At 42.0% G+C, this 17,588-nt stretch overlaps 1 protein-coding gene across 2 annotated transcripts in view; it reads left to right on the top strand.

Annotated features, from left to right (window-relative positions):
- camsap2a (calmodulin regulated spectrin-associated protein family, member 2a) overlaps positions 1 to 17,588 on the top strand; it is a 63,071-nt gene that overhangs the window by 5,035 nt on the left and 40,448 nt on the right. For both annotated transcript variants that reach the window (XM_063012851.1, XM_063012852.1), the window contains one exon: positions 4,594 to 4,853. In XM_063012851.1, the coding sequence (XP_062868921.1) occupies positions 4,594 to 4,853 (260 nt within the window). The remainder of the gene's footprint in view (positions 1 to 4,593; positions 4,854 to 17,588) is intronic.

The following is a 17,588-nucleotide window of genomic DNA, read 5'->3' as shown; positions in this document are numbered from 1 at the left end:
GTGATGGTCCATCCTAGATGCCTCCGAGCCCAGAGAAGTCGACGCTGCTTCTGGACATGGTTAACATAAGGCTTCTTTTTTGAACAGTAAAGTTTTAATTGGCATTTGTGCATGTAACTCTGTATTGTAGTGTTTGACAAAGGTTTGCCAAAGTAATTCCTCACCCATGTGGTTATATCAGCTGTTGTTGAGTGGCGTTCTTGATGCAGTGCCGTCTGAGGGATCGAAGATCACGGACGTTCAGCTTAAGCTTGCACCCTTGGCCTTTACACACTGAAATTCCTCCCGATTCCTTGAATGGTTTAATGATATTATGCACTGTAGAGGGAGAATATGCAAATCCCTTCCAATCGTTCTTTGAGGTACATTGTTTTTAAACATTTCAATCAGATCCTCTGATCATCTTTGCTTATCAAAGACTTTTGTACCAAACTATGATTACAATCAGCTGTTGACATCACCTGTTTGGAATCACATCATTATTTAGTTTTTTCACCTCATTCCTAGCCCTAAATTGCCCTTGTCCTTACTTTTTTTGGAATGTGTTGCAGGCCTAAAATGCAGGAATGGAGGTGTATTAACAAATGAAATGAAGTTCAGCAGACAAAACATGAAAAATCTTGGGCTGACACTGCATTCTTATTTATTTGAATTTTCCATACTGTCCCAACTTTTTCTGATTGGGGGTTGTAGATCTCTACATTCCTGTGCAGTTTTCCAGCTCAGTGTCTTGCATGTGATGACAAACCTTGCACAGATCTACTTACTTTTGGCCTATTTTGTTTACATTCCCAGTCCAGTCATTAAAAGCTCCAAGTCTAACATGCCATTCTACCATGCTGTTACCACAGACTGAAACAGCTACTGCTTAGGGTTTTGTGCGTTCCTTACAATTTACTAAACCTGTGATTTACACGATGGATTTAGTATTCCTCGCTGTGCTTTTCTGTACTCTCTTGGGAATGTTGGATGTAAGTCGTGTCTTTCCTCTGAACTGAATTTTTGGGCACCGGCCACAGGGGCAGACCAGCTTGAGTACCGTCTAAATGCTAATGACATTGTACACAACTATGCAAGTGTACACATCTGCAGGGTTTCTTTCTGTTACTAAAACACACCCAGAGAATCTGATGTCGTGGTCATTTTAATGATGTAGGAACGTCGGAGTAGGAGTCTCAGTGCTTAAACATGTGATTTACATTCTTTATAAGGAAAAAAGTTCACTGTTTGATTGTTTGAGTGTGACTGGGTGGGTGAAGCTGTAGTGGGTGAAGGTGTGAGGTAGTAATAGGCTCTATTCTGTACTAGCACCCAAGTGGTGGAACAAACTTCCCGTCTGTTCGAACATCTGAGTCTCTCACTGTCTTCAAAAGACGTTTAAAGACCCACCTCTTTACTAAGCACTTAAGCTGAGCACTAACATGCACTTACTAACCTTCTATAGCGTCTTATATATGAGGCCCTACCCAGTTTATGGACCGTGAAATGAGCTGGTTCCCGTGTAATATGCAATTTGCTGTGAAATTCAAAATGTAAGGTTTGTGTGTTTGTGTAATCGAGCGACTTTACAGTTGATGAGTTTATAAGAAGAAATAAAACGTACACCAGACATCCCAAGTCTCCCGGAAGTTCCGGGAGTCTCCCGCGTATACATAGCGGCTCCCTGATGCCCGCAAGTCAGATAAAATCTCCCGGAATCCAGAACGAGCGGCCAAGAGCAACACACACACACAAACACAGGTGTGCGCGCACACACAGTCGACTTTTTTTCCCCGATCGCGTATTAAATCCGTTATCTGATATACAATCTAGCGCACTGTGTAGGGAACATAAATCAATTGTCTAATATACTGTCTAGTGCACTATGTAGGGAACATAAATCCGTTATCTGATATACAATTTAGTGCACTATGTAGGGAACATAATTAAATACGTAATACACTATCTAGTGCACTATGTAAGGAACACAAATCATCATCTAGTTATACTTTCTAGTGCACTATGTAGTGAACATGAATGCGTTATCTAATACACTATCTAGTGCACTATGTAGGGAACATAAATCTGTGATCTGATATACAATCTAGTGCACTATGTAGGGAACATAATTAATTTTGTAATACACTATCTAGTGCACTATGTAAGGAACACAAATCATCATCTAGTTATACTTTCTAGTGCACTATGTAGTGAACATGAATGCGTTATCTAATACACTATCTAGTGCACTATATAGGGAACATAAATCTGTTATCTGATATACAATTTAGTGCACTATGTAGTGAACATAATTAATTATGTACTACACTATCTGAAGCACTATGTAAGGAACACAAATCATCATCTAGTTATACTTTCTAGTGCACTATGTAGTGAACATGAATGCGTTATCTAATACACTATCTAGTGCACTATGTAGGGAACATAAATCTGTGATCTGATATACAATCTAGTGCACTATGTAGGGAACATAAATCCGTTATCTAATATACAATTTGGTGCACTATGTAGGGAACATAATTAATTTTGTAATACACTATCTAGTGCACTATGTAAGGAACACAAATCATCATCTAGTTATACTTTCTAGTGCACTATGTAGTGAACATGAATGCGTTATCTAATACACTATCTAGTGCACTATGTAGGGAACATAAATGCGTGATCTGATATACAATCTAGTGCACTATATAGGGAACATAAATCTGTTATCTGATATACAATTTAGTGCACTATGTAGTGAACATAATTAATTATGTACTACACTATCTGAAGCACTATGTAAGGAACACAAATCATCATCTAGTTATACTTTCTAGTGCACTATGTAGTGAACATGAATGCGTTATCTAATACAGTGTCTAGTGCACTATGTAGGGAACATAAATCTGTGATCTGATATACAATCTAGTGCACTATGTAGGGAACATAAATCCGTTATCTGATATACAATTTAGTGCACTATGTAGGGAACATAATTAATTATGTAATACACTATCTAGTGCACTATGTAAGGAACACAAATCATCATCTAGTGCACTATGTAGTGAACATGAATGCATTATCTAATACACTATCTAGTGCACTATGTAGGGAACATCAATCCGTGATATGATATACAAACTAGTGCACTGTGTAGGGAACATAAACCAATTGTCTAATTCACTATCTAGTGCACTACGTAGGGAACATAAATTCATATCTAAAATACTATCTAGTGCACTATGTAGGGAACATAAATCTGTTATCTGATATACAATTTAGTGCACTATGTAGGGAACCTAAATCCGTTAACTAATATACAATCGAGTGCATTTATGTAAGGAACATAAATCTATTATCTTTCAAACTATTTAGTGCACTATGTAGTACACATTAATGTGTTTGTGACGCGAACAGTTAGCTTAGTAGCTCAGTTAGCAGCTCCTAAAAGTTTTGTTATCACCCATATCCTTTGGTGTGTGCGAGAGGTTTTTTAGCCTTTTTATTAAATTTTTTTGGGCTTGGGGGGTCGGGCTCGCGGTCCGGGGGTACCTCCCTGAAATGAGTTTTTGCAACTTGGGATGTCTGTGCACACAGACAAACTATCGGGAGCGTAATACTTTACTGGCTTGTTCTTTTGAGGTGCAGCACAGACTACAGAGAGATTATCACATGTGTAGAGAAGCTCACTTTTCCATAGATTATGCACTCAATCCGTAAACACATACACCGATCAGGCGTAACATCATGACCACCTTCCTAATATTGTGTTGGTCCCCCTTTTGCTGCCAAAACAGCCCTGCACCTGTGATGCACTGTGTATTCTGACACCTTTCTATCAGAACCAGCATTAACTTCTTCAGTAATTTGAGCTACAGTAGCTCGTCTTTTGGATCAGACCACGTGGGCCAGCCTTCGCTCCCCACGTGCGCCCATGACCCTCTTGCCGGTTAACCACTGTTCTTTCCCTGGACCACTTTTGATAGATACTGACCACTGCAGACCGAGAACACCCCACAAGAGCTGCAGTTTTGGAGATGCTCTGACCCAGTCGTCTAGCCATCACAATTTGGCCCTTGTCACACTCGCTTACTCGCTCAAATCCTTACGCTCGCCCATTTTTCCTGCTTCTAACACATCAACTTTGAGGATAAAATGTTCACTTGCTGCCTGGGGGGGGGTAGTGGCTAAGTGGGTAGCACTGTTGCCTCACAGCAAGAAGGTCCTGGGTTTGATCCACAGGTGGGGCGTTCCAGATCCTTTTTGTGCAGAGTTTGCATGTTCTCCCTGTATCTGCGTGGGTTTCCTCTGGGAGCTCCGGTTTCCTCTCACAGTCCAAAAACATACAGTCAGGTTAATTGGAGATACCCTATAGGTGAATGAGTGTGTGTATGAGTGTGTGTTTGTGTGTGTCTGCCCTGCAATGGGTGTTCCTGGGATAGGCTCCAGCAATGTGACCCTGATTGGATAAGCGGTTAAGAAAGTGAGTGAGTGAGTAATTTGGGGGGGCATTTTGAGCATTTTGAGCGTGACATTGCCCCCCCTGCAATATATATTGTGATTACAGCCTTGGGATAACCCATAGATCCGTCTCTTCTTTTGACTCCACAGACAGCATCGCAAATGACCTGCAGGATCCGTTTTACACAGACCAGTACGAGCAGGAGCACGTGAAGCCGCCGGTGGCTGAACTGCTGCTCTCGGCTGACCTGTACTGCCGCGCAGGAAGCCTCATCTTAAAAAGCGACGCTGCCAAACCCCTGCTGGGTCATGACGCCGTCATTCAGGCTCTGGCACAGAAAGGCTTGTATGTCACCGACCACGAGAGACTGGTCACGGAGAGGGACCTGTGCAGAAGACCCATTCTGATGGTAAGAGTCTTTTTGCTTTTTGGGTGTTTCATTTGTATTGGGACACCCAATTAATTATGTATCGAAGACATTGCAGTTACGGATAGTTTACACTTACACTGCTCATTCACAATAGACACATTTATCAAGGTTTCTTTTCCGTGGTGCATTAAATTCAACCACCATTTATAAGTTTTGTTCTATATCTCGATGTGTTTAGTGCCTAAAAGACAGTAAATATACTGTGATAAATCAGCCATAACATTAAAACCACCTCCTTGTTTCTACACTTACTGTCCATTCATCAGCTCCACTTACCATATAGAAGCACTTTGTAGTTCTACAATTACTGACTGTAGTCTATCTGTTTTTCTGCATTCTTTGTTACCCCCCTTTTATGCTGTTCTTCAGTGGTCAGGACCCCCCACAGGATCACCACAGAGCAGGTATTATTTAGGTGGTGGATCATTCTCAGCACTGCAGTGACACTGACAAGGTGGTGGTGTGTTAGTGTGTGTTGCTCTGGTATAAGTATGATGGAGTTTTTAAACACCTCACTGTCACCGCTGGACTAAGAATAGTCCACCAACCAAAAATTTACAGACAACAGCGCCCCGTGGACAGCGTTTTGTGACCACTGATGAAGGTCTAGAAGATGACAGACTCAAACAGCAGCAGTAGATGAGCGATCGTCTCTGACTTTACATCTACAAGGTGGACCAACTAGGTAGGAGTGTCTAATAGAGTGGACAGTAAGTGGACACAATATTTAAAAACTCCAGCAGCGCTGCTGTGTCTGATCCACTCATACTAGCACAACACACACTAACACACCACCACCATGTCAGTACCACTGCAGTGCTGAGAATGATCCACCACCTAAATAATACCTACTCTGTAGTGGTCCTGTGGGGGTCCTGACCATTGAAGAACAGCATGAAAGGGGGCTAACAAAGCACACAGACAAACAGATGGACTACAGTCAGTAATTGTAGAACTACAAAATACTTCTATATGGTAAGTGGAGCTGATAAAATGGACAGTGAGTGTAGAAACAAGGAGGTGGTTTTAATGTTATGGCTGATCAGTGTACATATAAGGATACAGAATGCCAGTTTCTTCTTCTCTATGTTATGTATGGATTTTCTCTCAATTTAACATAGCCAATTAGTCTTTCTCTGCTGGGTACCCTGAACGTGTAGGGTAGAGAAGGGTATTTTTGCCTGACCCACACTATTTGTGATATCAGTGTGCACATGTGTTTCTTCTGTTCAGATTAGAATCTCAGAATACAAGTTGTAACTGAAGCCAGCATATAAGCACTAGAAGAGGGTAAGAGTGAGTTGCAGATCAGTGTTGTTACTCTGTACCAGTGGCGGCTGCTGGTCTTTCTAAGAGAGGAAGCTCATTGTCGTCTTACATCATAAAATTTGTCCATTTATTTATACATAAATTCTGCCCTCCGTTCCTTTTCAAGAAAATGGCCTGAACTCGAACAAGGAAAAGTTGAAATTATGTTAAACTGAAACAAATACTATGAGTGTGTTTTATTTACACAATGAACAATGGAAATAATCAAGTAATTTCACCAAGTAAATACCAAGTTTGTCTTTCGACTTCACTCGCAAAATCCGCGATGGGACTGAAGATCCACTCTTAATCAAGCATCAGCTTTTAAAAAAATGAAATAATTTTTTTTCCCCGAGAGCATTAATTGAGCAATGACATCTTTGATGGTTGATGTGGAATGCAGAGCTGTTGTAACAGGCAGCATTATCATTCATGTTCTCTCCAAAGAAACAATTGCTGTAGGAGGTTTATCATGTTGATTCATAATTACTTTTAATTCATCTGGTGCCGCTGGCTTAATCATTCTGAACGGAGTACATTTCAGCACAGTTGATTCCCTCCTATCTATAAATATTAGCTGCTGATTAGCTGCTGACTAGTTGTATGTGCTGTATCTGAACACATGTTGATCTCTCTTGCTTTCATTCATATTTATTAAGCTGGATTTAATTACCTGTGTATAATTACATGTGTATAATTACATGTGTATATAAAGTACCCTCTTCTTCCGCAGCCATGCCTTTGTAATGTTTGCAGCATGTGGTTTTGCATTGTCTTGTTAAAGAATGCATGGACGTCCCTGGAAAAGATGACGTCTTGAAGGCAGCACATGTTGCTCTAAGATCTCAGTGTACTTTTCTGCATTAATGCTGCCATCACAGAAGTGTAAATGACCTTTGCCAAGGGCACTGACACCCCCCATATCATGACAGATCCTGGCTTTTGGACTTGTAGCTGATAACAGTCTGGATGGTCCTTTTCGTCTTTGGTCTTCATCTCACCACAATACATGTTTCCACTGTGTGATGGTCCATCCTAGATGCCTCAGAGCCCAGAGAAGTCGACGCTGCTTCTGGACATGGTTAACATAAGGCTTCTTTTTTGCACAGTAAAGTTTTAAGTGGTATTTGTGCATGTAACTCTGTATTGTAGTGCTTGACAAAGGTTTGCCAAAGTAATCCCTCACCCATGTGGTTATATCAGCTATTGTTGAGTGGCGGTTCTTGATGCAGTTCCGTCTGAGGGATCAAGATCACAGGCGTTCAGCTTAGGCTTGCGCCCTTGGCCTTTATGCACTGAAATTCTTCCTGATTCCTTGAATGGTTTAATGATATTATGAACTGTAGAGGGAGAAATATGTGAATCCCTTCCAATCTTTCTTTGAGGTTCAATGTTTTTAAACATTTCAATCATTTTCTCACACATTTGTTGACAAACTGGAGATCCTCTGATCATCTTTGCTCATCAAAGACTCAGCCTTTCCTGGATGCTGCTTTTGTACCAAACCATGATTACAATCATGTTCCATGTTTGGAATCACATCATTATTTAGTGTTTTCACCTCATTACTAGCCCTAAATTGCCCCCGTCCCAACTTTTTGGAATGTGTTGCAGGAATGGAGGTATATTAACAAATGAAATGAAGTGGAGCATCTTGGGTTTAAACTGTCTGCAACCAAATAAAAGTCAAAGTAAATGTAAGGAACACTGTATTTTTATTTTATTTGCATTTTCCCTACTTTCCCAACTTTTTCTGATTTGGGGTTGTATGTTTTCCCTATTCAAGTGTTAACATAATTTTGACCCACAACATTACTGTCATTACCGCGATACGATACTGGGTTCACAATACGATTTTTTAAACTGAAATTGAAGACAAATTATGACAGTTTCCCTTAATTTTTTCTTAAAAAAGAAAATAAAAGTGTACTTGTGGTTATTTATCTAAATAATGAATGCCCTTTTATTTCTGAGGTAAGTACAAACTATGCAAAATGAATGCTGCACCTGCTACACTCATATCAGTACAACACACACTACCATGGGGCTCTGTGAGCCGCCTAGCTGCTTACGGCCTTCCTAGGCAGCTGCCTAAGTAAAGAGGATTCTAATAAGACATTGAACTTATAAGGAATATTATCTGGACGCACTGCTTAGACAGCGATTACGCCGATTACATCACTGCAGATTCGCTTACTAAGCTAACACAGTTAGCCTCGGGCCATTCAAACCAACGGGCTGAGGCGGCACAACCCTTGAATTAAGCCCGATTTGGCTGAAAATCCCCGAATTTGGCAACCAGGCGTATAGCGCCATTGACGTTCAACAAGGCGAGGTGAATAGCGCCAGCGCCCTCTGCTGTTTAAAGTGAATATCGATTCATTTTACATGTCAAATCAATTTGAATCGTGTAATTTTTTAATCGGTTATTAACTGTATTGTGGTGAATCGTTACATCCCTAATATATATATATACACGAGGGATCTTCAAAAAGTTTCCGCACCTTTATATTTTGGTTGGAAGCGGTGAGGGTGGGAGGAGCAGTAATTGGTCATGTCTGAGAGACAGAGAGAGAGCTTACAGTCTGTGGGATCTGTCTTGCCTCTCACATAAGTCTTTTTCCCCTTCATCCTTTTTTCACTATTTTCCCATTTCTCTCTTTTTGCTTCAATGCTGCATTCACTTTCAAGCCGCTTCTGCGTTCTGTTGGCAGCCACCTACACACCCTCACGCAAAATCTACATCTCACTCTTACTGAGAAGTGCACATGCACACCAGGGTTCCATTTTGTGTAGCGCGGCATATCCTGTTAATGAATGTTCAGCTGCAGAAATCATTTCTGACTGATGATAAGTACAGTAATACCTTAACACTCAACATCAGTTGGTTCTGGGACTGGTGTCGAGTTTAAAAGGCGTTGAGTTTCAAGGTATTTTTTCCCGTAAGGATGTATGGGAAACCTGTAAATGCGTTCCATGGTTCCGCTGAACTGCATATACATCGATCAGCCATAACATTAAAACCACCTCCTTGTTTCTACACTCACTGTCCATTTTATCAGCTCCACTTACCACATAGAAGCACTTTGTAGTTCTACAATTACTGACTGTAGTCCATCTGTTTCTCTGCATGCTTTGTTAGCCCCCTTTCATGCTGTTCTTCAATGATCAGGACCCCCACATGACCACCACAGAGCAGGTATTATTTAGGTGGTGGATCATTCTCAGCACTGCAGTGACACTGACAATGATGGTGGTGTGTTAGTGTGTGTTGTGCTGGTATGAGTGGATAAGACACAGCAGTGCTGATAGAGTTTTTAAACACCTCACCGTCACTGCTGGACTGAGAATAGTCCACCAACCAAAAATATCCAGCCAACAGCGCCCTGTGGGCAGCGTCCTGTGACAACTGATGAAGCTCTCGAAGATGACCAACTCAAACAGCAGCAATAGATGAGTGATCGTCTCTGACTTTACATCTACAAGGTGGACCAACTAGGTAAGAGTGTCTAATAGAGTGGACAGTGAGTGGACACGGTATTTAAAAACTCTAGCAGCGCTGCTGTGTCTGATACCAGCACAACACACACTAACACACCACCACCATGATCCACCATATAAATAATAATACTTGCTCTGTAGTGGTCCTGTGGGGGTCCTGACCATTGAAGAACAGCATGAAAGGGGGCTCACAGTCAGTAATTGTAGAACTACAAAGTGCTTCTATATGGGAAGTGGAGCTGATGAAATGGACAGTAAGTGTAGAAACAAGGAGGTGGTTTTAATGTTATGGCTGATTAGTGTATTTTAGGCTAATGTAAAGTAATGGTGTTGTTTTTGACACTGAAAATAAGTTAAAAATCAATATAAAAATTACACCTGCACTTTACTTCTTTATTGTTTCCTTATGCTTCTTAATCGTGGAGATGCTTGATCTTGGAATACTGTATTCCATTCATTAAAAGCGCCTTCACATGAGAAGCGGCAAAATAGCTTTCCCATGGAGTGTGGCGGTGCACGAAGCTTAACAAGACTTTATTGTAATAAAACAACGAGCGAGGAATTTCATTAGTGGAGAGAACTCATGAGCAGTAATAATTAAGAGAGGATTAGTGTTTATGTCATTCTTTTAATACATTAAGTCTCGTTAAGCTGTAAGTGTTTTAGACTGTCTCGGAAAAGCTGATTCTTACAATTTCTCAGAACCTCGAGCTGTAACACAAGTTTAAAAGTGAAACAGGAGTAAAATCCAGCTAAACACAGATACTGTACATGTGGAGCTTTCAGAGTGAATCTGACGGTTATTCCACACAAATGCAAATTTGGTGACTTTTTTCAATGCTGCTTAAGCTGAACACTGAACAAAGCAGTGGTCACACACACACGTTGAGTTTAAAATATTTTGAGTTTAGGGGATGTCGAGTTACAAGGTACCATTGTAACATTAAAGCAAAGCTGTGAGTAGTTTGGTACTCTGTGTACATATCAGTTTGTTTTGGTCTCCCCTGTAGTGAATATCTAAGTGATGGTACGTGTCGGCATGGTGCACACATGAACCGGTGTTGGTAGGAGGTGTATCTGCGTGACCGCTTGTGTGAGGAGCAGCTGGTCATTATAAACAGTCTTACTCTGAGTACCACAGAGGTGTGGAATCTTGGTGCCCGCACTGAATCATCTGTCCTCCGCACTGCATCCTTTCCTTTCGTCTTCTTCACACCCGCCCGGTAGCAAACGTTACATTTGTGGCTAGAAATACTGATCTATTAATAGAAACAGACCTCAAATACCAGCATACACTCACCAAGCAGATTATTAGGTACACCTATCTGAATGTAATGTACATGCATTGTTTATTTAATAAGCTACACCTACCATACACAGTCAAAAGACCAGATGATGCTTGGATGATGGACCATTCTCCTTACTACAATGAACGAATTAACTAGTTATTGACATGGGGTCTGTCCAAAAACCACATAGATGTATTTTACGCCAGCCTACGCACTCCAGAGAAGAAGGCTGTCTGAATTCTTAGATGCCTTAAAATGCTGCCTACAGAGGTGCCTCGTTTCAAAGCTATAAACTGACTGAATGACGATGGAGCATCCGATGCTTCCTTAGTGATGAAGGCAATCCCAGCATTCAGTTCGGCACAACATTTCTCACAAAAAATACAAATATGGGGACTAATGTGGAGCAATGAAGAGTTCTTTTCAAATGTAAATAAATTCTCACTGATTTGTAATTTGTATAAAGGTGCACAAGTGTCAATTATTTGCAGATCAGGCTTGTCAGTGACAGTTTAACTGTTTTCGGTACACAGAGGGAGATGCTAGCGGGTTGTGCCGCCTCAGCCCGTTGGTTTGAATGGCCCGAGGCTAACTGTGTTAGCTTAGTAAGCGAATCTGCAGTGATGTAATCGGCGTAATCGCTGTCTAAGCAGTGCGTCCAGATAATATTCCTTATAAGTTCAATGTCTTATTAGAATCCTCTTTACTTAGGCAGCTGCCTAGGTAGGCCGTAAGCAGCTAGGCGGCTCACAGAGACCCATGGTAGTGTGTGTTGTACTGATATTAGTGTAGCAGGTGCAGCAGTGTTGTTGGGATTTTTAAAAATCTCAGTTTCGAAAGTGTTCAGTGATTAAAGACTAGAAGAAGATGTACACACGATTTAAAAAGAGCTAACAGGTGTTCATAATAGGGATGTAACGATGCGCCACAAGACAGTTAAAAATCGGTGCACATGTGCCATTTAAGATGAATTGATATTCACTTTAAACGGCAGAGGGCACTGGCGCTATTCATCTCGCCTGGTTGATGGCACTTCACAAAGTTGCCAGGTAGGGGATTTTCCAGCCAAATGTATTCATGCAGGGATACTTTATTTGTATTATTCATTTATTTATATAATTTCATTTCACTTATTAGAATCTTCTTTACTTAGGCAGCTCACTAGGTTTTTGAACAGACCTATGGTAATATGTGTTGTTCTGATATGAGTGTAGCAGGTGCAGCAGTGTTGTTGGGATTTTTAAATACCTCAGTTTCGAAAGTGGTTTAAGATTAAAGGCTAAAAGAAGATTAACACACATGATTTAAAAAGAGCTAACAGGGTATGTGTTCCAAATAAAGAGGCCAGTAATTTTAAACAGTATTTAAAAATCCACCCAACACAACTGTTGACAATGTGTAAAACAATAAAAAAATGGATTTTAGAACTAGGGTGAATCATTTTGTTTTGGACCTACAGTAGGTACTGGAATGGTACTCAAAAGGTCACTGGTAGGGCTGCAGAGGTGGCGCAGCGGTAAAGTACGCTAGCGCACCAGGGTTGGGGTTTCGAATACATCGAATCGAATCTCAGCTCTGCCTTCCGACTGGGCTGGGCGGCTGCATGAACAACGATTGGCTGTTGTTTTGGGTTAGAGGGTAAGAAAGTCGGATCATAGGTCCTCATAACTGGTGCGACTGCGGCCCCTGCTGGCTGACTGATGGCGCCTGCACAGGGCTAAGGAATAATGCTGATGGGGGTGTGGCCCTCCGTACACAGTACCCGTCGGTGTATGAACTCGACTCGTGCAGGTGAAAAAAGCAGTCTGTACTGACTGTACGTGCCGGAGGGGGCGTATGTCAGTTGAGAGGTGTCCTCAGTCAGCGGTGAAGGGTCGAATCAGTATAGAGGATGCAATCAGGGTAATTGGACACGACTAGGGGAGAGAACTGGGGAAAAAAAGTGGGAAAAAATAGAAAATTCTAAATTCACTGGTTCAAGTTCCACCACTGCCAGGTTGTCACTGTTGGGCCCTTGAGCAAAAGCCTTAACCCTTAATTGCTTAGACGGTATACTGTCACAGTATATAATGTATTATTTCTTTTTTTCTTTATATTACTTTAAAGTAACTGAATTATTAAGCAAATATCTATAAAAAACGATATATTTTTCTTTAATAAAAACATGGCTGGCTTTATTTTTTCCCAGAATGCAGGATTTGGCCTTTGTATGAGCAGGAGTGAGTTATTTTAGTCCTGAAGGCTCCTCGGGGACTCTGTCTGCCCTCATTATAGGAAGTAACATCTTTAGCGAGTGCTGTGGCACATAAGAGAATGGTGTACCACAGGAAGCTGCTTTAAATTGGACCACTGGAACAACTTGTTGGTAAATCTGGCTAAAACTAGCTTTTATTAGTGTTACTATGTTTATTTAGTCAACGGAGGCTTTTATCAAAAGTGGCTTGTAAGTGAAGCAAGTGGAAGTCCAATCCAAGCCAGAGACGGGTTAAGTAAAGACTGGAGAACGGGTGAAATCTGAAATGAAGAAATCATTCTTTTTTTATATTTTGTTTATGCATTTTCTCCCTTTTTCTCCCGACTTTTAGCGCATCCAGTTGCCCGCTTGCGTCATGCTTACTCTCCACCAATGCCAATCCCCCCTCGCTCTGATTGAGGAGAACGAAGCTAACCTACGCCCCCTCCGACACGTGGGCAGCAGCCGTATGCATCTTGTCACCTACACTTTGACTAGTGCAATGCTGATCAGCACTGTGTACGGAGAGACACACCCTGACAGCACTCTTTTCCCGTCTCTGTGCAGGCGGCATTAATCAGCCAGTAGAGGTCGTAATTGCATTAGTTATGAGAGAGTCCTTATCCGGCTTAAATATCCCACCCCTATCTGAACAACATGCCAATCGTTGTTCATTTAAGCAATAGAACACGAGAGGGAGTGTGTTATCGCGAATAACATCACGGCTGTGATTTGGTCGCAGGCACGAGCCGAAGGCGACCTCAAGTGTTCTATTGCTTTTATACAACAGTTTTTACAAAATAAAGAAAGAAAATAAATCAAAGAATCCCTGAATTTCATAATAACTATGCTTTAACATTGACAATACCTTCCGCCAAAAAGTAGTTCCACAACGAATATAAAGTTTAACACTACAAAGCAGACATCCCAAGTTGCAAAAACTCATTTCAGGGAGGTAAGAACAACAAGAAGAAGATGGCAAGAACCTCCGAAGGGAAAAAACCTCTCGCACACACCAAAGGATATGGGTGATAACAGAACTTTTAGGAGCTGCTAACTGGGCTATTAAGCTAACTGTTCGCGTTACAAACACATTAATGTTCCCTACATAGTGCACTAGATTGTGTGTCAGATCACGGATTTATGGTCCCTACATAGTGCACTAGATAGTGAATTAGACAATTGGTTATGTTCCCTACACAGTGCGCCAGATTGTATATCAGATAACGCATTCATGTTCACTACATAGTGCACTAGATAGTGAATTAGACAATTGGTTAAAGTTCCCTACACAGTGCGCTAGATTGTATATCAGATAACGCATTCATGTTCACTACATGGTGCACAAGACAATATATTAGACAATTGATTTATGTTCCCTACACAGTGCACTAGATTGTATATCAGATAACGGATTTAAAACGCGATCGGGAAAAAGTCTGTGTGGCCTGCGTGCGCGTTTGTGTGCATGAAGCTTGTCGTTACTGGCAACGCGTCAGCGGAGTAATACAGTTGTGGTGTGAAAAGGCCGTGCTGTTATCACGAATATCAGCACGATTAGAACCCTTCTCAACCAATCAGATTGTAAGGTCGGAACTAACTGTTGTATAAGTGGTTGCGCAGCCCAGACGGCAGGCAGAGCTGAGACTCGATGTTATAGCGTGTGTTTTACCTCTCCGCCACCTGAGCAGCTAGAGGCATCATTCTTAGCATGAGATGGTTGAAGCCTAGTGGTTTGGATCTAGGCACTGGAATAGTAATTAAAAGGTCGCTGATTTAGGCCCACCACTGCCAGGTTGTCACTGTTGGGCCCAGTGACCATGAGGTGTTAAAAAAAAAACACTAAAACATCAGCATTGCTGTATTCACTCACCCAAATACTACCTGCTCTGTGGTGGTCCTGTGGGGGTCCTGACCATCAAAGAACAGGGTGAAAGTAGGCTAAAAACTTATGTAGAGAAACAGATGGACTACAGTCAGTAATTATAGAACTACAAAGCGCTTCTATATGGTAAGTGGAGCTGATAAAATGGACAGTGAGTGTAGAAACAAGGAGGTGGTTTTAATGTTATGGCTGATCAGTGTATATCCTTCAGAAATCCTTCACATCATGAGCAATTCTGAACTGTGTTTATTGCCTTTCACTTCCTTTGATCACCATGGAAACCATATCGTCACACGTCAAATTAAAGCAACTGCAGAGGCTCATTATTTGGGGTTTTTGCAGCGTGACCACACGCTACCGATCTCATATTTGATATTTGATGCAGAAAAAGTGAAAGCGAATGGCCTGGGGGTTCTGAGACCGAACTTGCTGCATAATTTAGGGACCCGTGTGGCATTCTGATCGACCTGTTTCATGCAAGATGTTATTTTTGGCATCAGTTCATCAATGGTGGAGAGAGGGCACCAAGGTGGTGCAGCGGGATATTCCAGTAGCACACCAGCGCTGGGATTCTGAACCTCCCGAGACTGGGCGGCCACTGGCAGTAGACAAAAATTGGTCACTAATCTGCTGGGTGGAAAAGACTGGACTAAAAAGTGGGTGGTGTTTTTGATGCTGTGTAAGGACCCTGGTTAGTAGCCTGAGGCACCTGTCTCTGAATTGGAGGAACGTGGAGATCAGTGCGTGACTCTTCATGTGCAAGACTGGTCTCATCTTTGAATCCACCAAAAGTAAGGGCAAATAATAAGTGAGTGTCCCCAGCAGTGGAAGACTAATTGGCTATGCTAAATTGGGACAAAATAAGGGAGAAAATGCATAAATAAAATAAATAAATAATGGGGTTTACTCCTGTCTTGTTGATGTGTTAGAAGCAGGAAAAATGGGCAAGAGTAAGGATTTGAGCGAGTTTGACATGGGCCAAATTGTGATGGCTAGACGACTGGGTCAGAACATCTCCAAAACTGCAGCTCTTGTGGGGTGTTCCCGAAAAGTGGTCCAAGGAAAGAACAGTGGTAAACCGGCGACAGGGTCATGGGCGGCCAAGGCTCATTGATGCATGTGGGGAGCGAAGGCTGACCCGTGTGGTCCGATCCGAAGTTAATGCTGGTTCTGATAGAAAGGTGTCAGAATACACAGTGCATCACAGTTTGTTGCGTATGGGGCTGCATAGCCGCAGACCAGTCAGGGTGCCCATGCTGACCCCTGTACCCGTCGAAAGCGCCAACAATGGGCACGTGAGTATTGGAACTGGACCATGGAGCAATGGAAGAAGGTGGCCTGGTCTGATGAATCACGTTTTCTTTTATATCACGTGGATGGCCGGGTGCGCGTGTACACCCTTTCATGGAGACGGTATTCCGTGATGGCTGTGGCATCTTTCAGCATAAATGCTTCAGGAATGGTTTGAGGAGCACAACAACGAGTTTGAAGTGTTGACTTGGCCTCCAAATTCTCCAGATCTCAATCCAATCGAGCATCTGTGGGATGTGCTGGACAAACAACGCCAGTAGGGTTTGAGAGACCAGAGGCCCTACTGTTATAGTATATACATCATAGCATGTTATGTAAACAAGGACAGCATTCCAAGGTCACATGACTGTTAGTTTTGAAGTAATAAATGGTTACCTATCGCCCTCATCTGCCATGCCTTTTGCTTCTGCTGGGTGTTTCGGCAGTGGTAATGCATCAGGCCTCTGTAGTCCAGTCCTGTCAAAATGAAACAGGATGGATAAGGAGGCTGATGCATTACCATGGAAACACCCAGCAGAAGCAAAAGGCAGGCAGTGATAGTAGTGTGTGTGAGTGTGTGTGTGTGTGTGTGTGTGTGGCTGTACTACCCTTGTCTGAGGTGCATATGCTAAATGTTAGGTAACATCCAGTAGTGTCTGTTATATTTGGATTTAAAAGTTTTTTTTACAATAGTATACTATGTACAGTATGATCAAAAGTATGTGGACACCCTTTAAATCAGCGGTCCCTTACTATTTTTGCACCACGGATCGATAGATAAATAAGATATATGAGATATAATTGGTTGAGGACCACTGCTTTAAATGATTGGGTTCAGGTGTTGTTGCCACATTCACTGTTCATTTTATCAGCTCCACTTACCATATAGAAGCACTTTGTAGTTCTACAATTACTGACTGTAGTACATCTGTTTCTCTGCATGCTTTGTTAGCCCCCTTCCATGCTGTTCTTCAATGGTCAGGACCCCCACAGGACCACCACAGAGCAGGTATTATTTGGGTGGTGGATCATTCTCAGCACTGCAGTGACACTGACATGGTGGTGGTGTGTTAGTGTGTGTTGTGCTGGTATGAGTGGATCAGACACAGCAGCACTGCTGGAGTTTTTAAACACCTCACTGTCACTGCTGGACTGAGAATAGTCCACCAACCAAAAATATTTCCAGCCAACAGCGCCCCGTGGGCAGC

The sequence above is a fragment of the Trichomycterus rosablanca genome, chromosome 17 (assembly GCF_030014385.1).
Source record: "Trichomycterus rosablanca isolate fTriRos1 chromosome 17, fTriRos1.hap1, whole genome shotgun sequence".
Classification (NCBI taxonomy): Eukaryota; Metazoa; Chordata; class Actinopteri; order Siluriformes; family Trichomycteridae; genus Trichomycterus; species Trichomycterus rosablanca.
Note: the sequence above shows the minus strand (reverse complement) of the source record. Positions and strands in the feature narration are given on the sequence as shown.